The sequence below is a fragment of the Vairimorpha necatrix genome, chromosome 2 (genome assembly GCF_036630325.1).
Source record: "Vairimorpha necatrix chromosome 2, complete sequence".
NCBI classification, from domain to species: Eukaryota; Fungi; Microsporidia; family Nosematidae; genus Vairimorpha; species Vairimorpha necatrix.
Window position 1 is genome coordinate 46,086 of NC_088817.1, and position 23,861 is coordinate 69,946.

At 24.4% G+C, this 23,861-nt stretch overlaps 14 protein-coding genes across 14 annotated transcripts; 7 read left to right on the forward strand and 7 right to left on the reverse strand.

The window, feature by feature from the left end:
- Positions 1 to 265: 265 nt before the first annotated feature.
- Positions 266 to 922, forward strand: VNE69_02003 (putative SP-containing protein; the record flags this gene model as incomplete). The annotated part of the gene is made up of 1 exon (XM_065472549.1): positions 266 to 922. The coding sequence occupies one exon, from the start codon at positions 266 to 268 to the stop codon at positions 920 to 922; it is 657 nt and encodes a 218-aa protein (XP_065328621.1).
- A 6,510-nt stretch (positions 923 to 7,432) lies between these two features.
- Positions 7,433 to 8,083, forward strand: VNE69_02004 (putative SP-containing protein; the record flags this gene model as incomplete). Its single annotated transcript, XM_065472550.1, has 1 exon — positions 7,433 to 8,083. The coding sequence occupies one exon, from the start codon at positions 7,433 to 7,435 to the stop codon at positions 8,081 to 8,083; it is 651 nt and encodes a 216-aa protein (XP_065328622.1).
- A 2,575-nt stretch (positions 8,084 to 10,658) lies between these two features.
- VNE69_02005 (putative zinc finger protein) lies at positions 10,659 to 11,930 on the forward strand (the record flags this gene model as incomplete). Its single annotated transcript, XM_065472551.1, has 1 exon — positions 10,659 to 11,930. One exon carries the CDS (start codon positions 10,659 to 10,661, stop codon positions 11,928 to 11,930), a length of 1,272 nt encoding a protein of 423 aa, XP_065328623.1.
- Positions 11,931 to 12,292: 362 nt separating this feature from the next.
- VNE69_02006 (spore wall protein 9 (SWP9)) lies at positions 12,293 to 13,417 on the reverse strand (the record flags this gene model as incomplete). The annotated part of the gene is made up of 1 exon (XM_065472552.1): positions 12,293 to 13,417. The coding sequence occupies one exon, from the start codon at positions 13,415 to 13,417 to the stop codon at positions 12,293 to 12,295; it is 1,125 nt and encodes a 374-aa protein (XP_065328624.1).
- A 323-nt stretch (positions 13,418 to 13,740) lies between these two features.
- On the reverse strand, positions 13,741 to 13,944 carry VNE69_02007 (putative SM-like small nuclear ribonucleoprotein; the record flags this gene model as incomplete). The annotated part of the gene is made up of 1 exon (XM_065472553.1): positions 13,741 to 13,944. One exon carries the CDS (start codon positions 13,942 to 13,944, stop codon positions 13,741 to 13,743), a length of 204 nt encoding a protein of 67 aa, XP_065328625.1.
- Positions 13,945 to 14,095: 151 nt separating this feature from the next.
- Positions 14,096 to 14,631, forward strand: VNE69_02008 (ubiquitin-like superfamily protein; the record flags this gene model as incomplete). Its single annotated transcript, XM_065472554.1, has 2 exons — positions 14,096 to 14,231; positions 14,306 to 14,631. The coding sequence occupies 2 exons, from the start codon at positions 14,096 to 14,098 to the stop codon at positions 14,629 to 14,631; spliced, it is 462 nt and encodes a 153-aa protein (XP_065328626.1).
- A 143-nt stretch (positions 14,632 to 14,774) lies between these two features.
- VNE69_02009 (uncharacterized protein) lies at positions 14,775 to 15,011 on the forward strand (the record flags this gene model as incomplete). Its single annotated transcript, XM_065472555.1, has 1 exon — positions 14,775 to 15,011. One exon carries the CDS (start codon positions 14,775 to 14,777, stop codon positions 15,009 to 15,011), a length of 237 nt encoding a protein of 78 aa, XP_065328627.1.
- A 230-nt stretch (positions 15,012 to 15,241) lies between these two features.
- VNE69_02010 (AP complex subunit sigma) lies at positions 15,242 to 15,625 on the reverse strand (the record flags this gene model as incomplete). Its single annotated transcript, XM_065472556.1, has 1 exon — positions 15,242 to 15,625. One exon carries the CDS (start codon positions 15,623 to 15,625, stop codon positions 15,242 to 15,244), a length of 384 nt encoding a protein of 127 aa, XP_065328628.1.
- A 90-nt stretch (positions 15,626 to 15,715) lies between these two features.
- On the forward strand, positions 15,716 to 16,508 carry VNE69_02011 (alpha/beta-hydrolases superfamily protein; the record flags this gene model as incomplete). Its single annotated transcript, XM_065472557.1, has 2 exons — positions 15,716 to 15,735; positions 15,881 to 16,508. 2 exons carry the CDS (start codon positions 15,716 to 15,718, stop codon positions 16,506 to 16,508), a joined length of 648 nt encoding a protein of 215 aa, XP_065328629.1.
- Positions 16,509 to 16,573: 65 nt separating this feature from the next.
- On the reverse strand, positions 16,574 to 18,022 carry VNE69_02012 (putative vesicular transport factor (P115); the record flags this gene model as incomplete). The annotated part of the gene is made up of 1 exon (XM_065472558.1): positions 16,574 to 18,022. One exon carries the CDS (start codon positions 18,020 to 18,022, stop codon positions 16,574 to 16,576), a length of 1,449 nt encoding a protein of 482 aa, XP_065328630.1.
- A 499-nt stretch (positions 18,023 to 18,521) lies between these two features.
- VNE69_02013 (putative calcineurin B subunit) lies at positions 18,522 to 19,121 on the reverse strand (the record flags this gene model as incomplete). The annotated part of the gene is made up of 1 exon (XM_065472559.1): positions 18,522 to 19,121. One exon carries the CDS (start codon positions 19,119 to 19,121, stop codon positions 18,522 to 18,524), a length of 600 nt encoding a protein of 199 aa, XP_065328631.1.
- A 168-nt stretch (positions 19,122 to 19,289) lies between these two features.
- VNE69_02014 (aminomethyltransferase) lies at positions 19,290 to 20,495 on the reverse strand (the record flags this gene model as incomplete). Its single annotated transcript, XM_065472560.1, has 1 exon — positions 19,290 to 20,495. One exon carries the CDS (start codon positions 20,493 to 20,495, stop codon positions 19,290 to 19,292), a length of 1,206 nt encoding a protein of 401 aa, XP_065328632.1.
- A 202-nt stretch (positions 20,496 to 20,697) lies between these two features.
- VNE69_02015 (DNA damage checkpoint protein DDC1) lies at positions 20,698 to 21,408 on the reverse strand (the record flags this gene model as incomplete). The annotated part of the gene is made up of 1 exon (XM_065472561.1): positions 20,698 to 21,408. The coding sequence occupies one exon, from the start codon at positions 21,406 to 21,408 to the stop codon at positions 20,698 to 20,700; it is 711 nt and encodes a 236-aa protein (XP_065328633.1).
- A 292-nt stretch (positions 21,409 to 21,700) lies between these two features.
- On the forward strand, positions 21,701 to 23,749 carry VNE69_02016 (putative cation-transporting P-type ATPase; the record flags this gene model as incomplete). Its single annotated transcript, XM_065472562.1, has 1 exon — positions 21,701 to 23,749. One exon carries the CDS (start codon positions 21,701 to 21,703, stop codon positions 23,747 to 23,749), a length of 2,049 nt encoding a protein of 682 aa, XP_065328634.1.
- Between the last annotated feature and the right edge of the window lie 112 nt (positions 23,750 to 23,861).

Here is a 23,861-nt window from a genome sequence, read left to right on the forward strand (position 1 = left end):
TAACCCTTAACTTACAATTGTCTTTAACAATTAAAGTAGAAATTATGTCACATATACACAGAATATCAAGTTTTATATTGTAAATAGCTGAATTCATGTTGGTTCAACCACCAGAAAATTATGATTGAATATATTTAATACATTTTTTTATTCGTTTTTGTGATTATAGATCTTTAATTTAATTTTTATGTGTTAAAAAAAATCAAAAATTGCTTTTTAATTCTCCGTTAAATTTTTTATTAAAAAAAATTATTTTTTTTTACCCATGTACTTTTTATTAATTAGCTTCTATAGATGCTCTGTTATAAATGAAACGCAAGATAATCTGATTATGAAGCAAAGTTTTGATTTTACTAGTAAAAATGGTGATGTTTATGCAAGTAAATTAATTCAATCTCTTAAAGCGATTCATTTATGGAATAATAGCTTTAAATTACCTAATTCAAAAAATGAAAATGTTCTCAAATATAAAAAATTTGAATATAAAAAAGTATCGAAAAAAGCCAAAAAACTAAATAATGGCATCAAAGATTTAAATGACTTATTAGATAAAAATTTCATAGAATTAAATACACAAGTACAGGTAATTTGTAACAAATTGTTTAAACATTTTGTTAAAACATTTAATTATAACAAAATTAGACATTTAGAAATATATGAAGAAGCTATGACATTGATCTCTCTGCATAAAATAAAAATTGAAAAAATCTATTCTATATGTGAAAATATGGAATTTGATTCAAACTTAGCAGTGTTTGAAAATAATAATATCGCAGATAATTGGAAACATTTCGTGAAACAAGTAATAAACTACAATATATTACAAAATTTTAAAGTAGTTATAAATGGCTTAGAACATATTAAAAATAAAATTAACAGAAATTATAAAGAACAGTTAAATGTGTTGGAGCATCGAAATTGAATAAAAAATTCAGTTAAAACATATTCTTAAATTATTTACTCTTAACAAATTATTAGTAATCCGAGGTTGAGATTACAAATCTTTTTTAAATACTGCATATACAATTTACATAATAATATAAGTTTTAAAAAAAAATTATATAGTTGCATAATTTTTTAGAAGTTTTCATTAAAAAATTAGCCAAAAATTTTCTTGTACATTTAACATGCAACAAAATCGATTTTTTTATCATTTATAAAGTTAATTTAAATAAAAGTAATTGTTTAACAATAGTTTAAATATCGTTGTTGTGCAAATGTGTTTTCGTATAAATTATAAATACTTTTACAGGGAAAAAAATACATCGACAATGTTCAGTGAATTATTTACTCATCACTAATATTTACATTCAAACAAGTTTCTAAAAACGTTTGCTTCATTTGAATTGAATTGAAACTTAAACAAAAAATATATTGTCAACAATTTATTATAACTTTCTAATTAGACAATATATATCATCCAAGATCGTGTTTGGGCTTGTACTAGATAGAGAATATATATCATGATTTTTTTATATTTAAACTATTTGAAATTCTTTTGTTTTTCAAATAGTACTTCTTGCAAAAAAAAATTTTCATTCAATTTTATTATTACTCATCTGATGCATAACAAATGCGCAGAATTCACTTGTTAAAAAGCGTTATACATTGTAAGAATACAATAATAACCACTGTAAGAGATCAGATGGTTAGTTATAGATGCACAAGAGTCTCGTATAAACTAATGAACAATACATAGGCCAAAAAGGTTGTAATTATGATAATATTCAACCAAATTTTGTTTCTGGCTTTTAATTTAGCCTTATATTTTTATATGTCGTAAACAATTTTGAACAATTACAAAAAAACATTCCGGCTAATTATTTTATGTATTTTGTGATTTTAGATCAAAATATGTTGCTACTTAATATTCAATAGACGCAGATGCGAACTCTGGCAAATTAATTCAATAATTGACGTCGTTTATTTATTTTACTATATAATAGTCAATATTCAATTAATATACCTTTTATCTTAATGCTAAAATGTCTTTTAAGAAGACGTAGGTAATGTCTACTATTTTGCAGTCGTATTGTAAATTTGTATTTTACAAATTAAAATTCAAAAACTTTAAAACATGTAGAAAAATTTATATATAGTATAGATTTAAAGGTTAAAATATAAAGGTCTCATAATTTAAACTGTTTTAAACATATAGCAATATTTCAGGATCATAATGCTAAGTAAAGAATTATGATTGTATGAATTTTTATTATACATAATTTTATATGTCGAGATATTAAAGAATTCATTTCCAAATTATTATAAGTTACATTTTGGTTTGTACAAATTCATGTATATTTCTTAGGAAAAAGTGTCAATTAGTAAAAGTAGGATATTCATATGTATTTTATTTAATACAAATAAAACAATTACAACAAGCCACGTTTATTATAATATCAAACAGAACGGTATATTTAAAAAATAACAATCGTAACTCTTTTCAACTTGTTTGATGGTTATATATAATAATGTGATTGCTGTTATGATTTTAAAAATATAGAGGCTATAACATTGTAGAAATTTTCATCAATTTTTTACTATTTTAAACGTAATTTATTAGCTTATTCTAAATAAAATTTTGCTTATGTCTGTATCTGTATAATGATTTGTAGCAGTCAAAGTGTCCAAAACATACTTAATGTCTATATACATATATATATATGGTTATTTCTACCACATATTTATTTTATTAGTCATTTTAAACTATGAAAGATTAGTTTTAAAATATTTTTTTTGCAAATTATATGGAACATATTGTATAACTGCCTTATCAATATCAAATAAAAATTTTTATTTTTGCCCTGTTTTTCCAAAGTCGAAGATGATAGTGTAAAGGAGTCAAAAAAAATCTAAGTATTAACAAATAGCATAATTGGAAAATAAATAATTAATATATTGATTTGTGATAAGACAACAGGGATGATCTGAAGTAGACTATAGGGAAAATCAAATAACTATACAATTTTGATGTATACCCTTAATGATTTAAGTGTTGAAAAGTAAAGAGAAAATATTTGGAATAGACCCATGACGGCCTATTTTAAAAAATGTTAAATGCCAATAAAAAACTAACTGTTCAAATGCCTATGTTTGTATTAATAGTTAGCCGACACTCATATCAGTCTTCACGTTAATTACAGAGGAATCGCTTACATTGCGGGATTCTGATTGTTGGCGTTTGTTAATCCCGCATCATAAATCTTAATTTTTTTGATATTTTCTTTTTCCACAAATTTAATCAACTCCTATTCTATTTATACATCGCAATGTGTTTTGGGATTATGTCTTTATAAATCATTATATAAGCAAATTACATTAAAAATTGCGATATTTTTTCTGAAAAAAAAATTTAAAAAATATTAATATTTTGCTTTGGGCGGAGTTTGGATATCTCATAAAATTTATGTTTTATTAGACTTAGAATGCCTAAAGCATAAATGTTAAATTTTGATTCTCTGTTTGCCTACTAAATTCAATTTAGTACTAAAGAGATCAAATTAATGTATACCAAGGAATAATAGGTAAATAAACAACAAAAAATTTTGAAACAAATTTTTAAATAACTTAATATATTGTAAAAACCAAAAAACTAGAATATAAAATGATATTTATACAAACTTAGGCTTATTTTTATATATATTTTATAAAAATACGTTATAAAAAGAATTTAATATTGTATTTCCATATTATGATCAAATTAGATCTTAGAAAGACCATTTTGATGGCGTAGATGTTTGTATTGTTTTTAATCGGACAGTGCTTAAAACAAAAAAAGATTCTGTAATTATATTGGTAGCGAGACTTAAGCGAATTGAGCCTTTAAATATAATCCATTATGCACTTTTATGAATAATATTTACCGAAAAAAACATGCAGTTTTTCTTTTTTCCATAGCTCTTTATTATCGTATAATCCCATTTAACCTATCTAATTTATATGTATCGTTGTATAGGAACTTTAATTTTTCATATAAATAAATAGTTTTACACCAACTTAGTCGAAAAAAATGATTAATCTTTTAAATATAAAAAATAATTAAACCTAATTATAAAAATTTTTGGAAGTATTTTAATTAAAAAAATATCATAGTTTATCTTTTAACTCACACATGGTCATAGTTTCATCAAAATTATATATAATACATTGTAAATATTGAATATATGTGATTTATGCATACTTCAAAATCATAAATCAAATCATGCTAAAATACAATATATAAAGATCAAAATATAATAGTGTTTTTTTAAAAAATTTTAAATATCATACTAACATATAATTCCTTTTATTACTAAAATTGTACATATACCGATGTATGATTTTAAAGAGATTTTTTTATTTACTTTTCATATTTTTGTAAAACTAATCATCTGCTTCATCATCAAGAGTTTATCTTGATAATTAATATCTAAAAAGGTGCATGATTATATGGTATGTCTTCATCGTATATATTACGCTTTATTTTGTATATTTAATATGTAGTTGTAGCATGAGTAATATTTCCTTCAAAAATAAATACAGCTGCAAATTGTCAAAGAATAAAAATTGATTTTTAGTGCGTTAATATTAGTATTTGGTAAACAATTTGGGTTTCAATTTTAAATTAATTTATCTTATATAAAATATCCAATATTTTTTTTTCTCAATTATAATCATATGATTTCCAACAACTTTGGGGTAAAAATATGTTTATATTTTACTTTATTTTTATTTATTTTTAATATTGTTTTATTTATGTTCAGCATTAAAATTATATTTTTTTAAACGATAAAAATATAAATGAGATGTACTTTTCTTTTATAAATTTTTTTCCATCAAGGCATATATTTATGTTTATTTTATTTTCATTATAACTTACATTAAATTTTTTATATCTTTTGTATCTTTCTTGGAGTCTTTATTGAGAATGCGCTTATATTACTGTCTTTAAACAAGGTTAAAAAAATTTTGTTTATATAAGTTTTTAAACCCAAAAAAAAAATTTAATTTTACAGATTTAACATTCAAGATATATTTATTTGAATATTAAAAATTCAAAAGTACCAGTTTAAAAATAATTAAAATGCAGTTTCTAATACATCGGCTATTATATATTGAGACGTAGAATTCACAAAAATACTTGTGTACTGATTAAACTTAATATAGAGACATTATATGAGTGCTAATGGCCTTAAATAAAATAAACGCAAAAAGCTCATATGCTTTATTATAAAACATCTCGAATTCGCCGCAATACGCTTCCAATGATTTTTCCAGTGATATAGAATTTATATAAAAATGATGGAACTATCATCAGACCAACCACATTTTGGTATAAAGCAATTTATATATAATTTTTAATTTTGATAATCCTTTTATATCTTCGATTTTTCATTTAGACATCTCCTAAATTTTTTTGTGTTGCCCCAAAGTATAAATTTTGAAAACTATAATTCTAGTATTTATGCTGTTGCCAGGGGTTCCGGGTTATAGAATCTACTCATAGAAAAGACCATATATCTCTTCTATGGTTGGATTTTTTTATTATAAAATATTTGAAATTTTTTTAAATTTTTTGGAACTTTGCCCCCATGAAAAAAAATCTTACGCGCTAAAAGAAAAAAAGAAGGATTACATAAATTGCGTGAAAACCATGACAACATAAGTATGACTTCTTTCGAGTTGCAGATTACTGGGAAATTAAGAGGCATTATATCAAAGGGTTTTTTTAATATTAAATTTTATACCATTTGGCTATGGGATGAACCTTATCTATAGGTAGATCTCTTCTACTTTATAAAAATTTTCTTTTAAAAGTCTCTAAATTTGACTTTGAGGTAGATCTTATAACCCGTTCAACCAGTACTTTTTTATGTTTTTAATTATTTGATACATCTCTGTTATGCATTTTTTTAGATGTAAATTAAATTTTGTTTCATACGATTTAAATCTTACAGAAGTTTTTTTTTTCAAATTTATACAATAAATTAGTATATTTTGGCCGAAATAGATGTTTTGGATTGGTGCGGATGTATTAAATTCTACGATCTAAAATCTGAACACGTATTTATAAAATTTATAATTGTGAGTTGAATTGATTTATCTAACACACTTAATAACTTTTTTGTACTTTATAGTTTTTTATCGTTATAACATATTACTTTCGTCGGTTTTGAGTACAAAAATTTCGAAAAAAAGTTTATATATAAATTAGTACTCATATTATTCAAGAAAGACATAAAATTATAGGTTAGTATTTCTATCTATATAATTAAATTTATCTTTTTTTTTAAACATGCCTTGACAACTACGCACCCAAGACTTGTCGGGCTAAAAAATAGTTAATGATGACAGGCACATTGAAAGATCAAGAAGGGTGTTGACTTATGACAGATAAACGTCACAAATACATGAATATAAAGTACACAACGACACTGATTTATAAGAGCTTGTCGAAATTTAAATGTCTCAAATAAGTCATCAAAAGTGTATAAAAATACACAAAACGTATGTAACTAAGAGATTTTAAACTGGAAGACACAAAGAATGCCCATTTTATGACTTACAGTAAATAGTTATATTGCGGAGCAGGCTGGGGCCGGTCTTCTTCTCTATAAGATATTCGAGTTTTTGTTTTATATGTATTTTATGTACAACATAATACATTTCCTTTCTTATAAATACGACTTTTAAACAAAGTCAAATTTAAAAATCATTTTTACCTCTATAAAATACTATTGCTTTTATTTTTCAAATTTATTTGCATGTTTGTAATTTGAATTATGTGCTTTGCAGTGTCCTTATAGGAGAACTCAGAGAATTCGATTGTACCATAAAACTGATAAAATGCCTTAAATAGAATTGAAAAATATCAAGAAGTTACAATTGAATTTTGATCACTTAAATGATTAAATATAATCTTTGAGAAAAATGATTTTTTTTTGATTAAAATTAAAAATTTGTTTTAATATCATTTATTATATCACAATATTTCTAAAACCGATTGCACCGAACAACTAAAAACAATTATAATTGAAATCAATTTAACTAATTTTACAGTTATATTACATTAAAATTGTAAAAATAAAGAAATTTTTTACTTACAACTTTCATTATTCAATAAACAAATAGTATATTGATCTGTTCACGTCAAAATTTTGTGAATTTCTGCTAAAGATTGACGTGTCTTTTAATTATTAGAATAATGTTTTTATTCTTTAAAAAATCAAGATTCTGGCTACTTAAAAAAGATATACATATGTTGTAAAAAGCCAAAATATTTAACATATTGTAAAGATGATATATCTTAATTAAAATGCCAAAGAACTTAATAAATAATTCTAAAATGTTACTTTTTAAAGTTCATAATTTAGTTTTTAAGCTCTTTTATTAAAAAACTACTTTTATAGAATTTTTGTTAAGCATTTAAAAAAAAAAATATTTTGATTTACCCATGTACTTTTTATTAATTAGCTGCTTAAGATGTTCAGAACTAGAAAATATGCAAAGCAAAACAATTATCCAGAATAACTATGACCTTACAAGAGGAGAAGATGCAAATATCAAAAATAATTTAATTCTTTCTTTTCATGCTATAACCATATGGAATAATAGTCTTGAGATTTTTAATACAGCTAAAAAAGATATCCTAAGGTTCAAAAATTTTGAATTCAAAAGATGGTCGAAAAAATCTAAGATCTTAGACATTAACGTCAGAGAATTAAATGCTTTATTAGATGAAGATTTTATAAAGGATAATTCTAAAGTTGCAGCTATTAGCGTTAAATTATATAAACATTTTGATAAATCGATTCATCTTTATGATGTTAAGCATTTGAAAATGTATGAAAAAGCAATTAAACTGATTTCTTTACATAAAATAAAAATTGAAAAAATTTATAACATATGTAAAGATATGGAATTTGATTCGAATTTAAAGGTTTATAAAAACATTGATACTGCAAAAAATTGGAAAAATTTTGTGGAACAAGTCAAGAGATACAAAATATTACAAGATTTTGAAGTAGTTTTATATGGATTAGAACATATAAAAAATACAATCAACAAAAATGTTAAAGAATGTGCCGATGTGCTGGAGCATTAAAGTTAATTAAAAATTTTAATTTAAGTATTTTTTTAAATAATGATCCTTTAAATCCTTTTACAAATTAATATATTTAAATAATCGATAATAAAACAACTACATATACAATTTACAAAATAATACAAATTTGTAGAAAAAATTATATAATTGCATAATTAAAAATTGATGTTTAAAAAAAATTATGCGAAAAAATCTGTTGTACATTTAACATACAACAAAATGCAAATTTGCATAAATTATAAATCTAATTTTTTAATGTCTATAATTTCTATCAATGTTTTATGCAAATGTGTTTTTGTGATAAATTAAATATGAATACGGCAAAAAATAGATTGCCAATATTAAAGTTAATTATTCACTAGGACATTATGTGATGTTAAAATACAAACGAGTTTCTAAAAACCTTCATTATGTATATAATTACTATTAAAACTAAAAAATAATGCGTAAAAAATAAGTTATAAGTTTCTGAGTAAATTTATACATCATTTTAGATTATGTTTGACCAATACTAGCTAGATCATACAATATCATCATTTTATATTCATGTTTCGGCAATTTTTAGATACATATTATGAAGTGTGATTACTTAGGTAAATATTTTTGTTAATTCAATCTCGTTGGTTTTTATCTAATGTAAAAAAAAGCGCAGAAATTTACAATTAAATACACTTCACAAAGTAAAAAACTCCGATACTGGATAAAGTTAAGTATCAAAGTTCCAGTCATAGATTTACAAAGTCCGATAGAAAAAAATAAACAATAGATTGTTCGATAATTCTCAGCAAAGACGAGATTTTTTTTTTCGGCTTGTAGTTTATTTCTATGTTTTAATATACTCTACAATATTTTGATAATTAAATAAAAATGCATCCCGACTTGCAATTGTTATGTAATATTAGGAATAAATTTGATACTACATAATATTTTAATAGACTTATATACAAGACATTCACGAATTAATATAATGTTTAACGTCGATTACATTTCTAACATCTTAAAAGATGCCAAATTAGATTAACATACTGTATTGTCTACTATTTTGCAGTTAAATTGAATTTTACACAATACGTTAAATCTTTAAAATCTTTTGAGAGAAAATACATTATAGAGATTTTTAAAGAAGGACGCTTTATGACAATTTTTAAAATTTATACAGTTTTAGCATCAAAAACAATCATATAGATGCCAATAATCAATTAGGAAAAGTGACTATTTACATTCTTGTTAAATATAATTTTGTATGTCGAATTTTTAAAAGGCATTACAAATTATTGTTCGTTATACTTTGATTATTGACAATTAATGGTATTTATACAACAGACAATGTTGTTTAGTAAAAAATTGAATATCTTACTTATAAATTTTAATAATATAAAAAAATAATGACAATTCCCACGTAGAATATAATAAAACAGTATTGTTAGGTCAATTATTATAAAACAAACAAATTTACCAATTCTCTTTGATAGTTGATTAATATGTCTACTATTTATAATCAAATATAATACTCTAAAAAGTTTCATCAATCACACGATGCCCTTATGATGTAATGTATAAAGAACAATTTAAATTGCACCATGTTTAGATTATGTCGGTATGAGTATACTAATTGGTACAGTGGAAGTGACGAATAACATCCTTAACTTTCTGTAAGATTTATAAATCACTTCTTTAACATATTTATATTTGTTATCAAAAAGAACGCTACAGAAAAATGTTCTATTATATTTATTGATTTATATACCTTCTAATGTGGTTTTTTATTACTATATTGTGTAGAAATTAATTACATATTTAAAATTTATATTTTTTACATAAGTATGCTTTTATAGATGTTTGAAATACATAAAAATTACTTTTAAAAAAATTCTAGATTTGTTAAAATATCAAGTTTTCAAATTACTTAATATATGTCATAATGTGGTCGATTGTATTATAAGTTTAAAATTTTGCTTTTTTATACTACAAATTAAGATCTTTTCTATACTATAATATACGAATTTTAGACTATTTTTTTGTGATTGTATTAATAGTCATACTAAGAAATTTTCATTGACGTCATATACCGTAAAAATAAGCTGCTCCTGCCTTTTTTAATAAAAAAATGCAATAAGCAATATGAATAATACCTAGTCATATTGGGCCTATACTTGACATATACTAATATAATACATAAGGTGTACTATTATTCAATTATGACATGTTTTTTATATAGCGTCAAATTAACTAAACATTTAAATATAAGATGTTATAAACTTGTATATTAAAAATGTTCTTAGTAAAAATTTTTATATTTGCAATTTGACATCTTTCATTAAATAATGTTTTTTTATGAATTAAGAAAATAACATTGCAGCCTTAGATCACTGAAATTTTATCTTTACATATAACTTAATTGTACCGATTGACATTTGACATATAACGTTAAAAGACAATATTTTTTTACATTTAATTTATGAATTAACTCTACTTATTTAATGTTATATTTTATATAATATTTAGTTTTTGTTTGTTTACAAATTACACTTAGTTTTCTAAATGTTAGTAAGTTTTTTTTTTTTCTCCCCTTAAAATGCAAGACATTGAGTATTCTCTTAAATACACTCTAGACAGTGTTTTACTTAAGCTCGAAGATGTCAAAGATGTGTCTGTTCCCAATGAAATCATTTCTTTTAGAAAAAAGTTTGGCGATTTAAAAACTTTGAAACTCTACACTAAAGACGGTAAGATCTTCCCGTTGTTCAATGTTCCATTGTCTAATGGAATAAAACACACAGTTGAGTATTGTGAAGTTGCTGTCGGCGAGTCTCTGTTTGTTACCAAAGAATATTCCAGGACTCTTAACCCACCAGATAAATATTCAAGTTTTATTATTAATGAGAAGTCTGATCAATTTGATTTATTATTAAATGATGATAATATTAATATAAGAGATTTCAGTTTTATTATTAAAGATAGTTCTAGAGTTTTACCTTTATATTCTATTACTTTTGAATATGACGAGGAATTAGAGCGCAAATCTAAAGGAGTGATTGTTTGCGAGAGATGCCGATCTAAACAGTCGATTTCTTTTTGCCCGTCGGAGCGGGCGAATTTCTGCGAGCAATGCGACGAAGAAGTCCATTGCGATGAATTCCATAAGAGACATGACAGGTATTATTTCAATCAAGGAGGTAAAAGAAGATTTATTTATTGTTGTATTCATTCTGATACACTTGTTGAGTATTTCTGTATGATTTGTATGATTCCCATTTGTACTAAATGTAAAATTAATGGTAATCATTCTGAATTACCCAATAGTTCTCATGGTTTAGTAGGTTATTTAGAAGTATGCGATATTTTAAAGAATGAAGTTAAAATGTCCAATGACCAGTTGAATCCCGTGTTAGAACATTTAGTTTCTACTATTGAAGATTTTAAGAATACTTGCTCAGATTTCCAAATTAATATAAAAGATATTAGACAGAAGATTGAGGATGAATATAAAGCGATAATGAATGAGATAGATTTATATGAGAATACTCAGTATCAGAATATAAATGCGCATTATATTAAGAGTATTAGTAAATTGGAGAATTTAGAAAGAATGAAAAATTACGCGATTTCTTTAGAGCCTTCACTTTTAGTGAAGAATTTCAGGAGTGTAGTTCAACAAAGAAATGAACTTGATGTTACAAATGACATAAATTTCGTACCTAAGAAAGTTGAATTAAAAGGGAAATTGAGTTTAGGAGATCCAGTGAGTTTGACGCCTAGGACGACGCAGTCTCCTAGGATGGACAAGACGACGAAGATGTATGTTGAGACTCGAGGGAAAGTTTACAACAAAACTGATAATTATTAAACAAGTTAATTATTGTTCGAAAATATAGTCAAAAATATATAATTATAGTTCAAAAATATTGTATAAAATTATAGTTCATTTTATTGTTATGAATTAAGTATAACTTTTTAAATCGTATTTTAAATTCTATAATACAAAATGTATCAGTATAAAAAATCGTATTTTAAATTATTTAAAATGTTACACTATTAAAAATTTTATAGTACAATATTTTACAGTAGTAAAATTTTTTTATAAATTTTTACAGTAGTATAAAATTTTACACAAATTATGTAATACAGTAGTAGTAAATTTTTTTTAAATAATTTTTATAATACAGTAGTAAAATTTTTTTAAAATATTTCTTTTTAAATAATTTTTTTTTATTGACTCACTTGAGTTGATAAATTACTTCTCGCTTTTTTAAGTGATTCCTCAATATTTTCACTCTGATTTTTATTAATTCCTTCAATTTTCTGACTCGCTCCAAATATTCTTGTTAAATATTCAGTCCAGTTCTCATTTTTCAAATTATGATCAAATGGTTTTTCATACACATTTGCAAAAATGTGTGAAAATATTTCTGCTTTTTCTTTAGAATGGATTTCGTCTGTTCTTTTTTCATCTTCTTTTTGAATTTTCTTCTGATATTTAAATTCATGATTTATTGTCAAATAAGTATAAAGATTAAATAATCTTGAATAAATAAATGTTTCATAAGGACTTGCTTTTACAGTAGCCATATTTAAGAAGAAATTATTAATTTCTTCTTTATAATCACTTGCTTTATATCCCAGATGATTCATTAATATTTCGATATCTTTATATAAAGATTCAGATACTTTTCCATTTTTAAATTTGTAATCTTTTTCATTTTGACTAAGTTTAGTCAAAATGTCAAGAAAACAAGGAGCAGCTTTCCACCAGATAGATGGTTTATTGTCAATAATAAAAGCTTCTTTTATTTGTTGACTTGTTATATTTTTATTTTCTTTAAACCATTTTGGTTTAAATTCTAATTCATATTTCTTATCTTTCATACTTTTCATGGCTTCTTTTCTCCAAGTATCTTTTTCTTCTTGAGTTTTTTTATTATTTAAAAGTGCTTTTATATTAAATTGGATTTTCCATAATTCTTTTACTATTTCTTTAGGGTCAATTAGAGTATGTAAATATTCTGGTTCTCTTGGAGCGTGTAAAGGATAATTTCCTGCTATTAAGTAACCATCTTCAGTTTGGGCGAATTTTATAAAATTAGTAAATTTTGGATTTTCTTCGTAGTCGTTGATTTTGTATCCTTTGTATCTTCCTTCAAACATAGAAGCGTCTCCTCCTTTATTTCTCCATACCATGAATGTTCTAGCGTATAATTCTGGATTTATGTTTACGAAATTACCGTAGTAGATCATTAAAGAGAGCCAAGAGGCGCATGAGACCAGAGCCCCGTAGAAAGCGAGTTTAAAGAGGACAGAAGATTTAGCGGGTTGTTGTTTAATTTCTCCTGACATGATGACCCCTAAAAAAAAGAAAAATTTATAAATAAAAAAAAGGAGAAAAAAATCAAATCTATAAATTTATAAATTTGATCTTTTATTTATTAATAAGTTATGAATTCATTATATAAAATTATGTAAAATTTAATTATTTGTAATTAATTTATGCATGAATTAATGTAAAATGAATATTTATGCATTGTGCATATAAATTGAATATTAATTTATTATGCATAAATATTCATTTTTTATTAGTCATCTTGAGATGTTTTACATTTCCAATGTCTTAATTATAAAAAATAACTTACAGAATAGAATTAATTAATAAATTATTTATTTTAGTGTAGATCAAAGAATAAGACATTACTACCATTTATTATTACATCTCCAAGATATTGTTCTTCTCTCGCTTCTCTCAAGTGCACATTGACATAAACATCCACTCCACTTAGAATCCCAGAGATCTTTTTATTATTGAAAGTGTAGATGATGACATTTCTACCTATTTGATCTTTAAGATGAAGCAAAGGACTTTTAATCATAAAACAACAAATGTGAGGGGGCGAGATTGAATTATAAATTATATAGTAGTGTAAAGTAGTGTAACTATATTAGATATAAATTATATTTATAGTATATAATAATAGTAGTATAAATTATACTATAAATTATAATTGAGTATAATCCCCTTAAATGTTCACGGTTCTTTTCTCGGATGATGATAAAGAAGATATTTTGGAAAATATCTTCACTAATAATAAAATTATTAATACTCCAAATTACAAGGAAATAAGGACAAATTACCAGAGAGCCCTGCTCCACTTAAAAAGTGGCATATTTTATGACTTCTTTAAGCACAGGAGACAACTTGATAAATTTACTAAATTCAGAATAATAAACAAGAAGATAAAGAAATAAGTCAAGAGAAAGTTATCATACAAGTAGACTGTAGTATTAAACAAGGGAATCAGAAGTATGAGATAGAAGAAATAAGTCAAGAGAAAGTTATCATACAAGTAGACTGTAGTATCAAACAAGGGAATCAGAAGTATGAGATAGAAGATTGTACAGTGAAAGAAGCCAAGAAATATATATATGAGAAATTAGGAATAAGTATAAGTAAGCAGGAGATAGTAAAAGAAGAAGAAGTATTAAATAATGGGAGATATTTAAAGAATGAGACAGTCATTGTAAGACAAAAGAGGAGAACAAACAAGACAAAGCATTAAAAGAAAAAAACTCGACATATATATAATATTAAACTTGACATATATATATATATATATATATAATAGTAAAACATTTACAAATCTTTAAATATAATTGTAATAATAAATCTTTAAATTTATTGTTGAATTTTGTTTACCCTAAAATGAAGGGTGACTCGGAAAACAGTCCAGGTATAAAAAACACCACAAAATTCACTAGGAAAATCTACGACTCCCCGTCAAGTAAAGCGAGAATCCTCACGCCTGTGAAAAATGCACTGCATAAATCTGACGGAAACCCTTTAAAATTCTTAAAAGCTGTACAAAATATCGTAGGTAAGGAAAATATACAAGAAGAAGGATTTAATATCAAAAAAACAGAAGAAGAATGGGAAATATAAAATAAACATTTATTAAATAAAATTAGTATAAAAAAAATTAGTATGATATTTTATTAAGAAAATTAGTATAATATTATACTAACATTATATAATTAAAATTAATATAATGTTTTACTTACATTATATAATATAATAAAATATAATTAACATAATATAATAATTAATTATACTAACATAATATAATAATTAATTATACTAGCATATTAATATAACTTTATTAATATAATGTTTTATTTGGGGATGTAGTAGCCACCTACAAACATTTCGTCAAGAATATCATAAATCTCCTTAAATTGATACACAAAATGTAACTCAGAAAAATGACTACTAGAAGAATTTATGCAAACATTTGAAAAATGACTACTAAAAGAATCTATAAAAACATTTATAAGACTCAAAATATAAAACTCATTTTCATTCTCAATAATAAAACATATAAAAATATTAAAATGCTTCTTAAAAATAATACTAGTATCACTTGTATCATAGATTATATTTGTATCTTTCTCTTGTAGAACTTTATTCTTGATCTCATCTTCTATGTATTTAAGTGAAAAATCCCTGGATAATTTGGTTTCGCCTTCGGCATTGAAGATTATTATTCCGTGAATCATTTTGTTTGTTTAGACAAACAAACTAATTTAAAAAAATATAAATAAAAGTTTTACAGCATGAAAATAAAAAATAAAAAATAAAAAATAAAAATGAAAGGGAGCATATTTGTGTATGATGATATAAATCACTTGATATGTTATACTAATGATATAAAATCAAGTATAACTATCATATTAGTAGGTGGATTAGATCACTCTACCTTACACATATTCTCTATACAAAATGTTTTTAAGACTAATAATACCACAATTTAGGAGTCATCCTAATTTCGGTATATTTCCATTTGAATATGATTTAGAAGATCTTAATAAAGTCATGGTAGATTTAGAAGGACAGATCATTCTTATAGGGAATTCTACGGGGTGTCAAGTCATCATGACTTATATAAATAGGCATATCAATAATAAGATAGTACTGTGTATACTACAGGGGTCAGTATCAGACACAGAATATTTTGAGAGTCAACGCCATAAATATAATTATAATGAAAAATTTAGATTTGAAGATGAAACTGGAACAATAATAGACAATGAAGTAGATAATAAAGATATAGAGAATATATTTAGATATGATGGTATAATATACATACATGAAAGATATGTAAGTTTATACAAGAGACATGGTATAGAAGATTTATTCTCTTCTTATTTAGAAGATGAACATTATAAAAACCTAAATAAAAATAATTATAAACTCATCTTCGTCATTTCTGACAAAGATGAGTTTGTAGTAAAAAAGATAGACGACAAATTGAGACATGTCAAGAATTCAGAGATTATAAATTTCAGAGAAGGAGATCATTTCTTACATAATAAAGAGTCACAGAAGGAATTTATTAAATTAATCAAAAAGGAGATACATAAAATGAGAGTACATCAATAAACATGCTAATACAAGATCGTAAGATTTATAAAAAACAGGAGATGTATAATATAGAAGAAGATTATTCATTGGTTGATAAATTCATTGAGTTTATCGATTATCAAGACACTGGCCTCGTCTATTGTAAATAAACAAGAGTCAATCTTGGAATTAACTAGTAGATTTCTAAGATGCTTCGCATTTTCCTTAAGATAAGCTTCATTGTAATTTAATTTTATGCCATGAATGCAGCACAGGAAAATACAGAATTTCTTAAGTGTGGGGTCACATGTATCATCAGATATGAGATATTTTAATACACTAGATTTCTCTAGAATATAATTAGTATCTGCCAATATAAGGAAATATAAAATAGTACCCAGATTTATATCTAGTATAGAGTGATCAAATGTATACTCATAATTCCTTAGAGATAATAATAGAAGTATATTTGCCACAGAACAAGGATCACTTAGTACAGATTTATATATAATCTCGTATTTAGACTCTGATAAATTTATCTTAGGAATAGACAAGTCGTCTCTCAATATTTCAGAGTAGATCAAAAGAACAAAACCAGAAGATTCAAATTTCAAGATATTTTTATGCATAAAATAGTACAAGATGATTATGAGGTCAGTGTCTCCTAAGACTTTACCTTCTAAATTTCCAAGATCTTCATTTTCGAGGTCAAGTGTCTCTTGTAAAGATTCCTTAAAGAATATTGACGAGAATATCTTTCTATATTTTGTACTCCAGTCTATCATTTTGTAAATGTATTCGTAATTCTTATCTACCAGGGCCCTGTCAAAAGACACAGTCTTATAGACTGTGTCTTTTATATAATTTATATTATTATTTGTATTATCTATAAGAGCATTTATTATTTTAGAATGTAGTCTGGTTCTAGTCCAGTCTGTCTCTACGAAATAATTCTGATTGAAATGATTCCTTCTTAATAATATTTCCAGTATCTCCCTTGACTCTGGTAGTGTCTTGTAATTCTCAAGTAACTTCTCAAATATCCCCTCAAAGACGATTTCTTTATCAAAATTATTATTCAGATTTAAAAGTCTCCTAATAACTTCTGTATTCCCCATGTCCATAAGATTTACACTGTAACCTGATGCACCATTTATTTCTACAAATACTTTACAGAATTCTTTATTATTTGTCAATTCTATAATTAATCTTCTGAATCCTGACTCATCTTTATACTGGTTATTCATTAAGATCAGTACAAGTTTGTTGGTTTTTAAGAGTAAATCAACAAATTCGTCTTTATATTTAGAAGTGAAAATCGAGTATAATATTCTGAAATTATAAGAAATATCTTCTAGATCTTCCATGGAGTAGATTATCGGATATAAAGCGTGTGTACCTGTCTCCAGGATATTTCTATGAGAATAATCTTCTAGATCTTTTAGTGCATCGTATTTGTCATCTAAATATTCACTGTGTTCTAATCGAGAGATTAATAAGTCAATATTAAGATCTTCAGAATTATTTACCGAGTCACTTCTAAAGAAAAACATTCTAAGGGGAAAAAATAACCAAAAAGATAGAAAATTATTAATTATAGATATGGAGTAAATTGATATAATGAAGTTTATATTCTAGATTTTCATTGCGTCTCCTGCTCGTAGGTAGCTTATAGGCTTTTATGGTTCTTTCCACATAGGCTTCGTCTTATTTCCTTCAGAAGTCCAGAGAAATATTTTCTAGCATAATCATCTTATAATTCTTTATACATCTTATGGATTTAAATGTAGATATAGAGAATAACGTTATATTAGAGATTAAAATGTAGAGAATAAATTATATTAGAGATTAGAATATAGAGAATAAAATTATAATAGAGATTAGAATATAGAATAACATTATATTAGAGATTAGAATATATAGAAATGAATATAGATGTGTAGAAATATATAAATAAGTTAGAAATTCGCGACACAATAATTTACTAGATATTATTAAGTTTAAATATAATGCCACAGTATATTTAATCAAGATTACACATTTCATTGTGTATTACATTTTCTTGATTAAGAAATTGGGGAATATTATGTCCTTAAATCTCACTTTAGTGGGCTGCTTAATATTCTTAGTGAAATCTATAAGCATGTTCTTCTCAATATTCGGATCACTAAAGTAGAAATTTGTAAAATCTTTGTAGTCCAAATAACCTTTCTTCTTGGTATCATAAGTCCTGAGTACAAGTCCTATCTCCGCCTCATCTCGACACCCCATAATCTCAAAGATATCTTTCAAGACAGATTTACAGAGTCTCCCATCTCTGTTCAGATTGAATATATCAAATAAGAATCTTATTCTTTTCTCTACACTAGTCTTCTTATTAAATAAGCCCACTAAATCTAAGAAGTGTAAGAAAGTGATATTCTGATAATCAAATATGCGCTCTATGGCATTACAGATCAATTTATTAAAAGGATTCATCTCGAACTCGGGGATAGTATTGAGATCTTTATAAGTGAGATATCCTACACTAAACTTGTCAAGATAACAGAATCTATCATATAAATATTCAATCTCGTGTTCAGTGAAGACACTAGAATTCTTTAATTCTTCTATTTCTTCCTCACAGAGAATAGAACTATTTACATTACCCATAGGGGGAAAGAAAAAAGAAACAAATAAAAACCAGAATGAGAAACCAATTATAAAAAATATATAATGTGTATCAAACATAATTTGTATAAAATATAAATATATCAATCAAATATAATGTGTATCAAATATAATTTGTGTATCAAATATAATGTCTATCAAATTTTTATTTCAATTTAGTGCTTTTCTTTTGATAAATCTCATTTGATATTTGTTCATATGGTCATAATTCTTACACTCATAAAATTTATCAAATTCCACTTCACAAAATGTATAGCACAAGCCTCTACACTTCCCTCTAGAGAAACAAAAACTCCCTCTGATCACTCGGCCTATCACTTGATCATTTTCAAAAACAAACCCATTTTTATTTAAGACTCCTTTATCAACTTCGAAAACATAATAAAAAACCTTCTTTTTAGTGTAAATTACTAGATCTTCATAATTAATCTTCACTTTCTTACTCTTCGGAGTCCTCTCATATTTCCCTATAAAAATCTTATTCTGTTCATCTTCAAACATTTTAAAAGATTCAGAATTGACATCATCAAATGGATAAATCATAGTATCATTTTCTAATGCGATCCTTTGTAATTCATTTATACACACAGGAATACATCCTTGTTTTATAAATTCATACCAAAAATTCATCATATCTTTCTTAAAAATGAAAAGTTTACCCTTTTCATAATCATGAAAATTTTTTATATAAAAATTTTTACTATTAGAAATTGATTCATCAATTTCCAAAGAAAACTCATTTAAAAGACAATCTTGTACTTTTATAACAGAAACACAACATTCTAATTCTTTATAATTAGTAAAACTTGTACTAAACCACACAGGCAAAATCATAAGACAATATTTCTCAGTGACTACTACTTCTATAAACCCTTCATTTGTTTTTACAAGTTGTATTTGATTTTTTATATTGTAATTAATTTCATAAGACTTTACATCATCAAGTATATTTACATCATCAAGTATATTTACATCATCAAGTATATTTACGTCATTAATATTTAGTATATAAGTTTTCTTAAAGGATTCATCGAAGATGAATCCTCTCTTATGAGACTTATAAATAAATTTATTACTTTTTTGATTTCTTACTAGTGGCAACGCCACGTTGCCAAATTTCAACATTTTAAACCTTTTGGCGTACCAAATGTGTGTTTTTAAAAAGTGTCTAGATTTTCTACGAGTAGAAACTTTTCTAAATTTAAAATTTGATCTTGTTCTTCTTCTGGAGTAAAAAGGAAGTCTTTGGAATAACATGGTCTTTTTTCTTGAATTGTTTATGGATTTTTCGAGGATTTTTATATCTGAATCTCTTTCAAAAATAAAATCTTTGATATTTATTTCATTATTTTGCATTTGGGTCAAAAAAAAAAGAAAATATTAACATTGAGTTACTTTAGTAACTAATAATAAATGAATTTAAATAGAGTATGCTTATAGTTTCACAAATGGATGATAATTATAAGATTTTAATTTTGAAAAATTTTCAATCTAAAGAACACTTTTATACTTAGAAAATTATAAATTTTAAATAGTTATTAAAATTATAAATTTTATTCTATTGAGTTGCTATAAATAAAAATACTGACATTGTAGTACCATAAAAATTTATATTTACTGGACTATCATCATCTTCCCAATTTAATAAACAACTATCAAACATATCATTAATCGACAAAATCTTCTTAAATATCTCAGTCTCAAACTTGAAACTTATTCCTGTAAACCCTGGACACTGAAACTTAAGACTTATATTCTCATTAGAGACAATTCCAAATTGATCATCAAACTCAATTTTAGCACTACCAGAAGTCTGACAAATCACTTGATAAAACAAATGCGGGTCAATAAAATCACTTTTATTTATATTAAATGGTATATCAACTACTGACTCATTAAATATAACATATTTGTGTCTATAAATGTAATCATCAAACTCGTAAATAAAAATTAGAAAATTGGGAACAGACTCAATTTTCAAGTTTAACATTTTTGAAAATGAGAAACGTGGCTTGTTAATTCGGAAAACAATGTTTTGTAAAGAAGAAGTGAGAAAAAAAGAAGATGTGAATGAAATGTTACAGATGACATTTTTGGAATCAGAAACCATTTGTATTCTAAGTTTGTCTGTGATGTCTATTAATAAATATTGGGATTTTATAGTTTGACATATTTTGTCTAACATGAGAGCATTTTGAGGGGAGATTTTACAATCCATGGGTAAATCAAAATATACCAAGTAAAATATTAATTTAAAGTTATGTAACATTTACTTTGTCTTATACATAAAACAAATTCTATGTATTTGAATATAAAAATTAAAGAACATAAAATTAGAAAAATAATATAAAGTTAAATTAACATATATTAAATCTTATTTCCGCATTGAACCCCCAATTAATAATTAAATATTTTTAGTTATAGTAATTTAGTGTAATAAAAATATTTTTAAACTCTTCTATAATAAATTGGGATACTTTGTTGGTTTGAACAAACAAACTCAACTCTAAAATATTATTCATGCAAAAAAGCTTAAATAAACTAAAAAAACTGAAACAAGCATGAAAACTAAAATCATAAAAATCACAAATCTATCATGTATACTCTGCATTAATAAACTCAACACTGTTCTTTCAACTATCCCAAATATATCTTTTTATAAAGTAAATATTTTTACTAAAGAAATTTTAATAAAATATAAAAGAAGATTACCAGATATTATAAAAGAACTAAATAATAATGGATTTGAAACTAAAAAATTTGATTTTTTACCATATTTTATTAGTAGTATATTGATAATAATATATAAAATTTCTAAGGAATTTTTATACATAAGATTATTTATAATCTTATGTATACAATTTGTTAGTTTTAAACAAACAAATTTGAAAATATATAGATATTTTTCCATATTTTCATTTCTAATGTATTTTATAAGATTCAATGATAAAAATTTAGATAATTCATGTGATATATTAATGTATGTATTATTAAATAATTTGATAACAGAAAAATTAAATTTATTAGGAAGACTTAATTTATTTAAAATTTTAGATAATTTTAAATTTAGAAAAATTATTTCTAATTTTGATATAAACCAAGATAATCTAAAATTTAGAAATATAAAGAAGAAAAAAGACGACGAAAATTTTATATATTATGAATATGTCGATACAGTGAAGCCTAAAGAAAAAATTTTATATAAAAAGAATGATAAAATACAAATAACAGGTATAATTTTACAAGGAACTTGTAAAATTGACAATTCGTCAAATACAGGCGAAGACAAATTGAAATTTTTAAAACAAGGCGACATTTTACACGAAGAAATGCTAGTCAAAGAAGGTCAAATAATTGTCCAAGTGACTAAAATTAATTTATTTGATATGAAAACTGAAAAAGTCACAAGATCAAAATATAATGAATTTATCGTATTAGTAAATATTTTATCAATAATTTATTCGTTAATTTATTGCGACAATTTACCAGAAGTTTTAGAATTTAATTTGAAAATGAATATGAAGATTTGCCCGTGTATATTTATAATATCAGATATAATATTGAAATTGAGGATTAATAAAGATATGAAGGCTAGGAATATAAGAGTCAATGATTTTGATATATCTAAAGATATAAAGAATGTGTTTATAGATAAAACGGGCACACTGACTCGTACTAGTAAAGTAGTAAATTATAAATTGGACAGAGAGTTAAGAGATGTGGTTTACGAATTAGAAGAGGAATTTGATAATTCATATTCCAGAGGAATATTAGAAATATTAAAAAATGAAACTCAATCTAAAACTGATAAAGATAATAATAATTATAATATTCAAGATACTATATTAGATCAAGATAATATTAAAGATACTATATACGATCCATCAGATAATATTCAAGATACTATATTAGATCAAGTTAATATTGTAGATTATATTGTAGATCAAGATAAGCACAATTTAATAGACAAAGAATATTTATCTTCTTATGGTTTAAGATGCAAATACAAGAATAATGAAATAAGAATAGGAAAATACGAATTCTGTAATTATTTAAACTTAAAAAGCAGGAAATACGACAGGAACACAATCTACGTCTCAAAAAATGGTCTAATTTGTGGCTTCTTCATGATGGAAGATTTTATAAAGAAAAATACTAAAAATGTCTTAAGAATTTTACAATCCAAATACCGTGTCATTCTCCTGTCAGGAGACACTAAAAGAAACGTAGAAGAGTTTTGTAGTAAAATGAATATAAAAGAATATTTTTATAATTTGACCTCATCTGATAAGGCGGATATTATTAGTAGATTCAAAGGAGGAAGTTGTATGATCGGAGACGGGCTTAATGATCTACAGGCCTTTAGTGTCTCCTCTGTCAGTATAGGACTAAGGGATACCTTGAATACCTCTATAAATATACAAGATATAAAAGATATAGTGTACTGTTTAGAAATAATCAAGAGAGTTAATAGAAGGAAAGTGATAAATTACTGGATATCAGGGATTTATAATTTAGGGATTATATTTATGAATATTGGATTTTTAGAGAGTACACTGGTGATGTATATTCCGAATTTGTTGATAATTATAAACACATTCTACTTGTAAGATTCATCATCAAGTAAAACATATATTTCATGTATTTAAAATATAGAATGATGTTTTAAGAATTATATTATAATACTATAGTAAGTACATATAATATTAATCATATTCATAA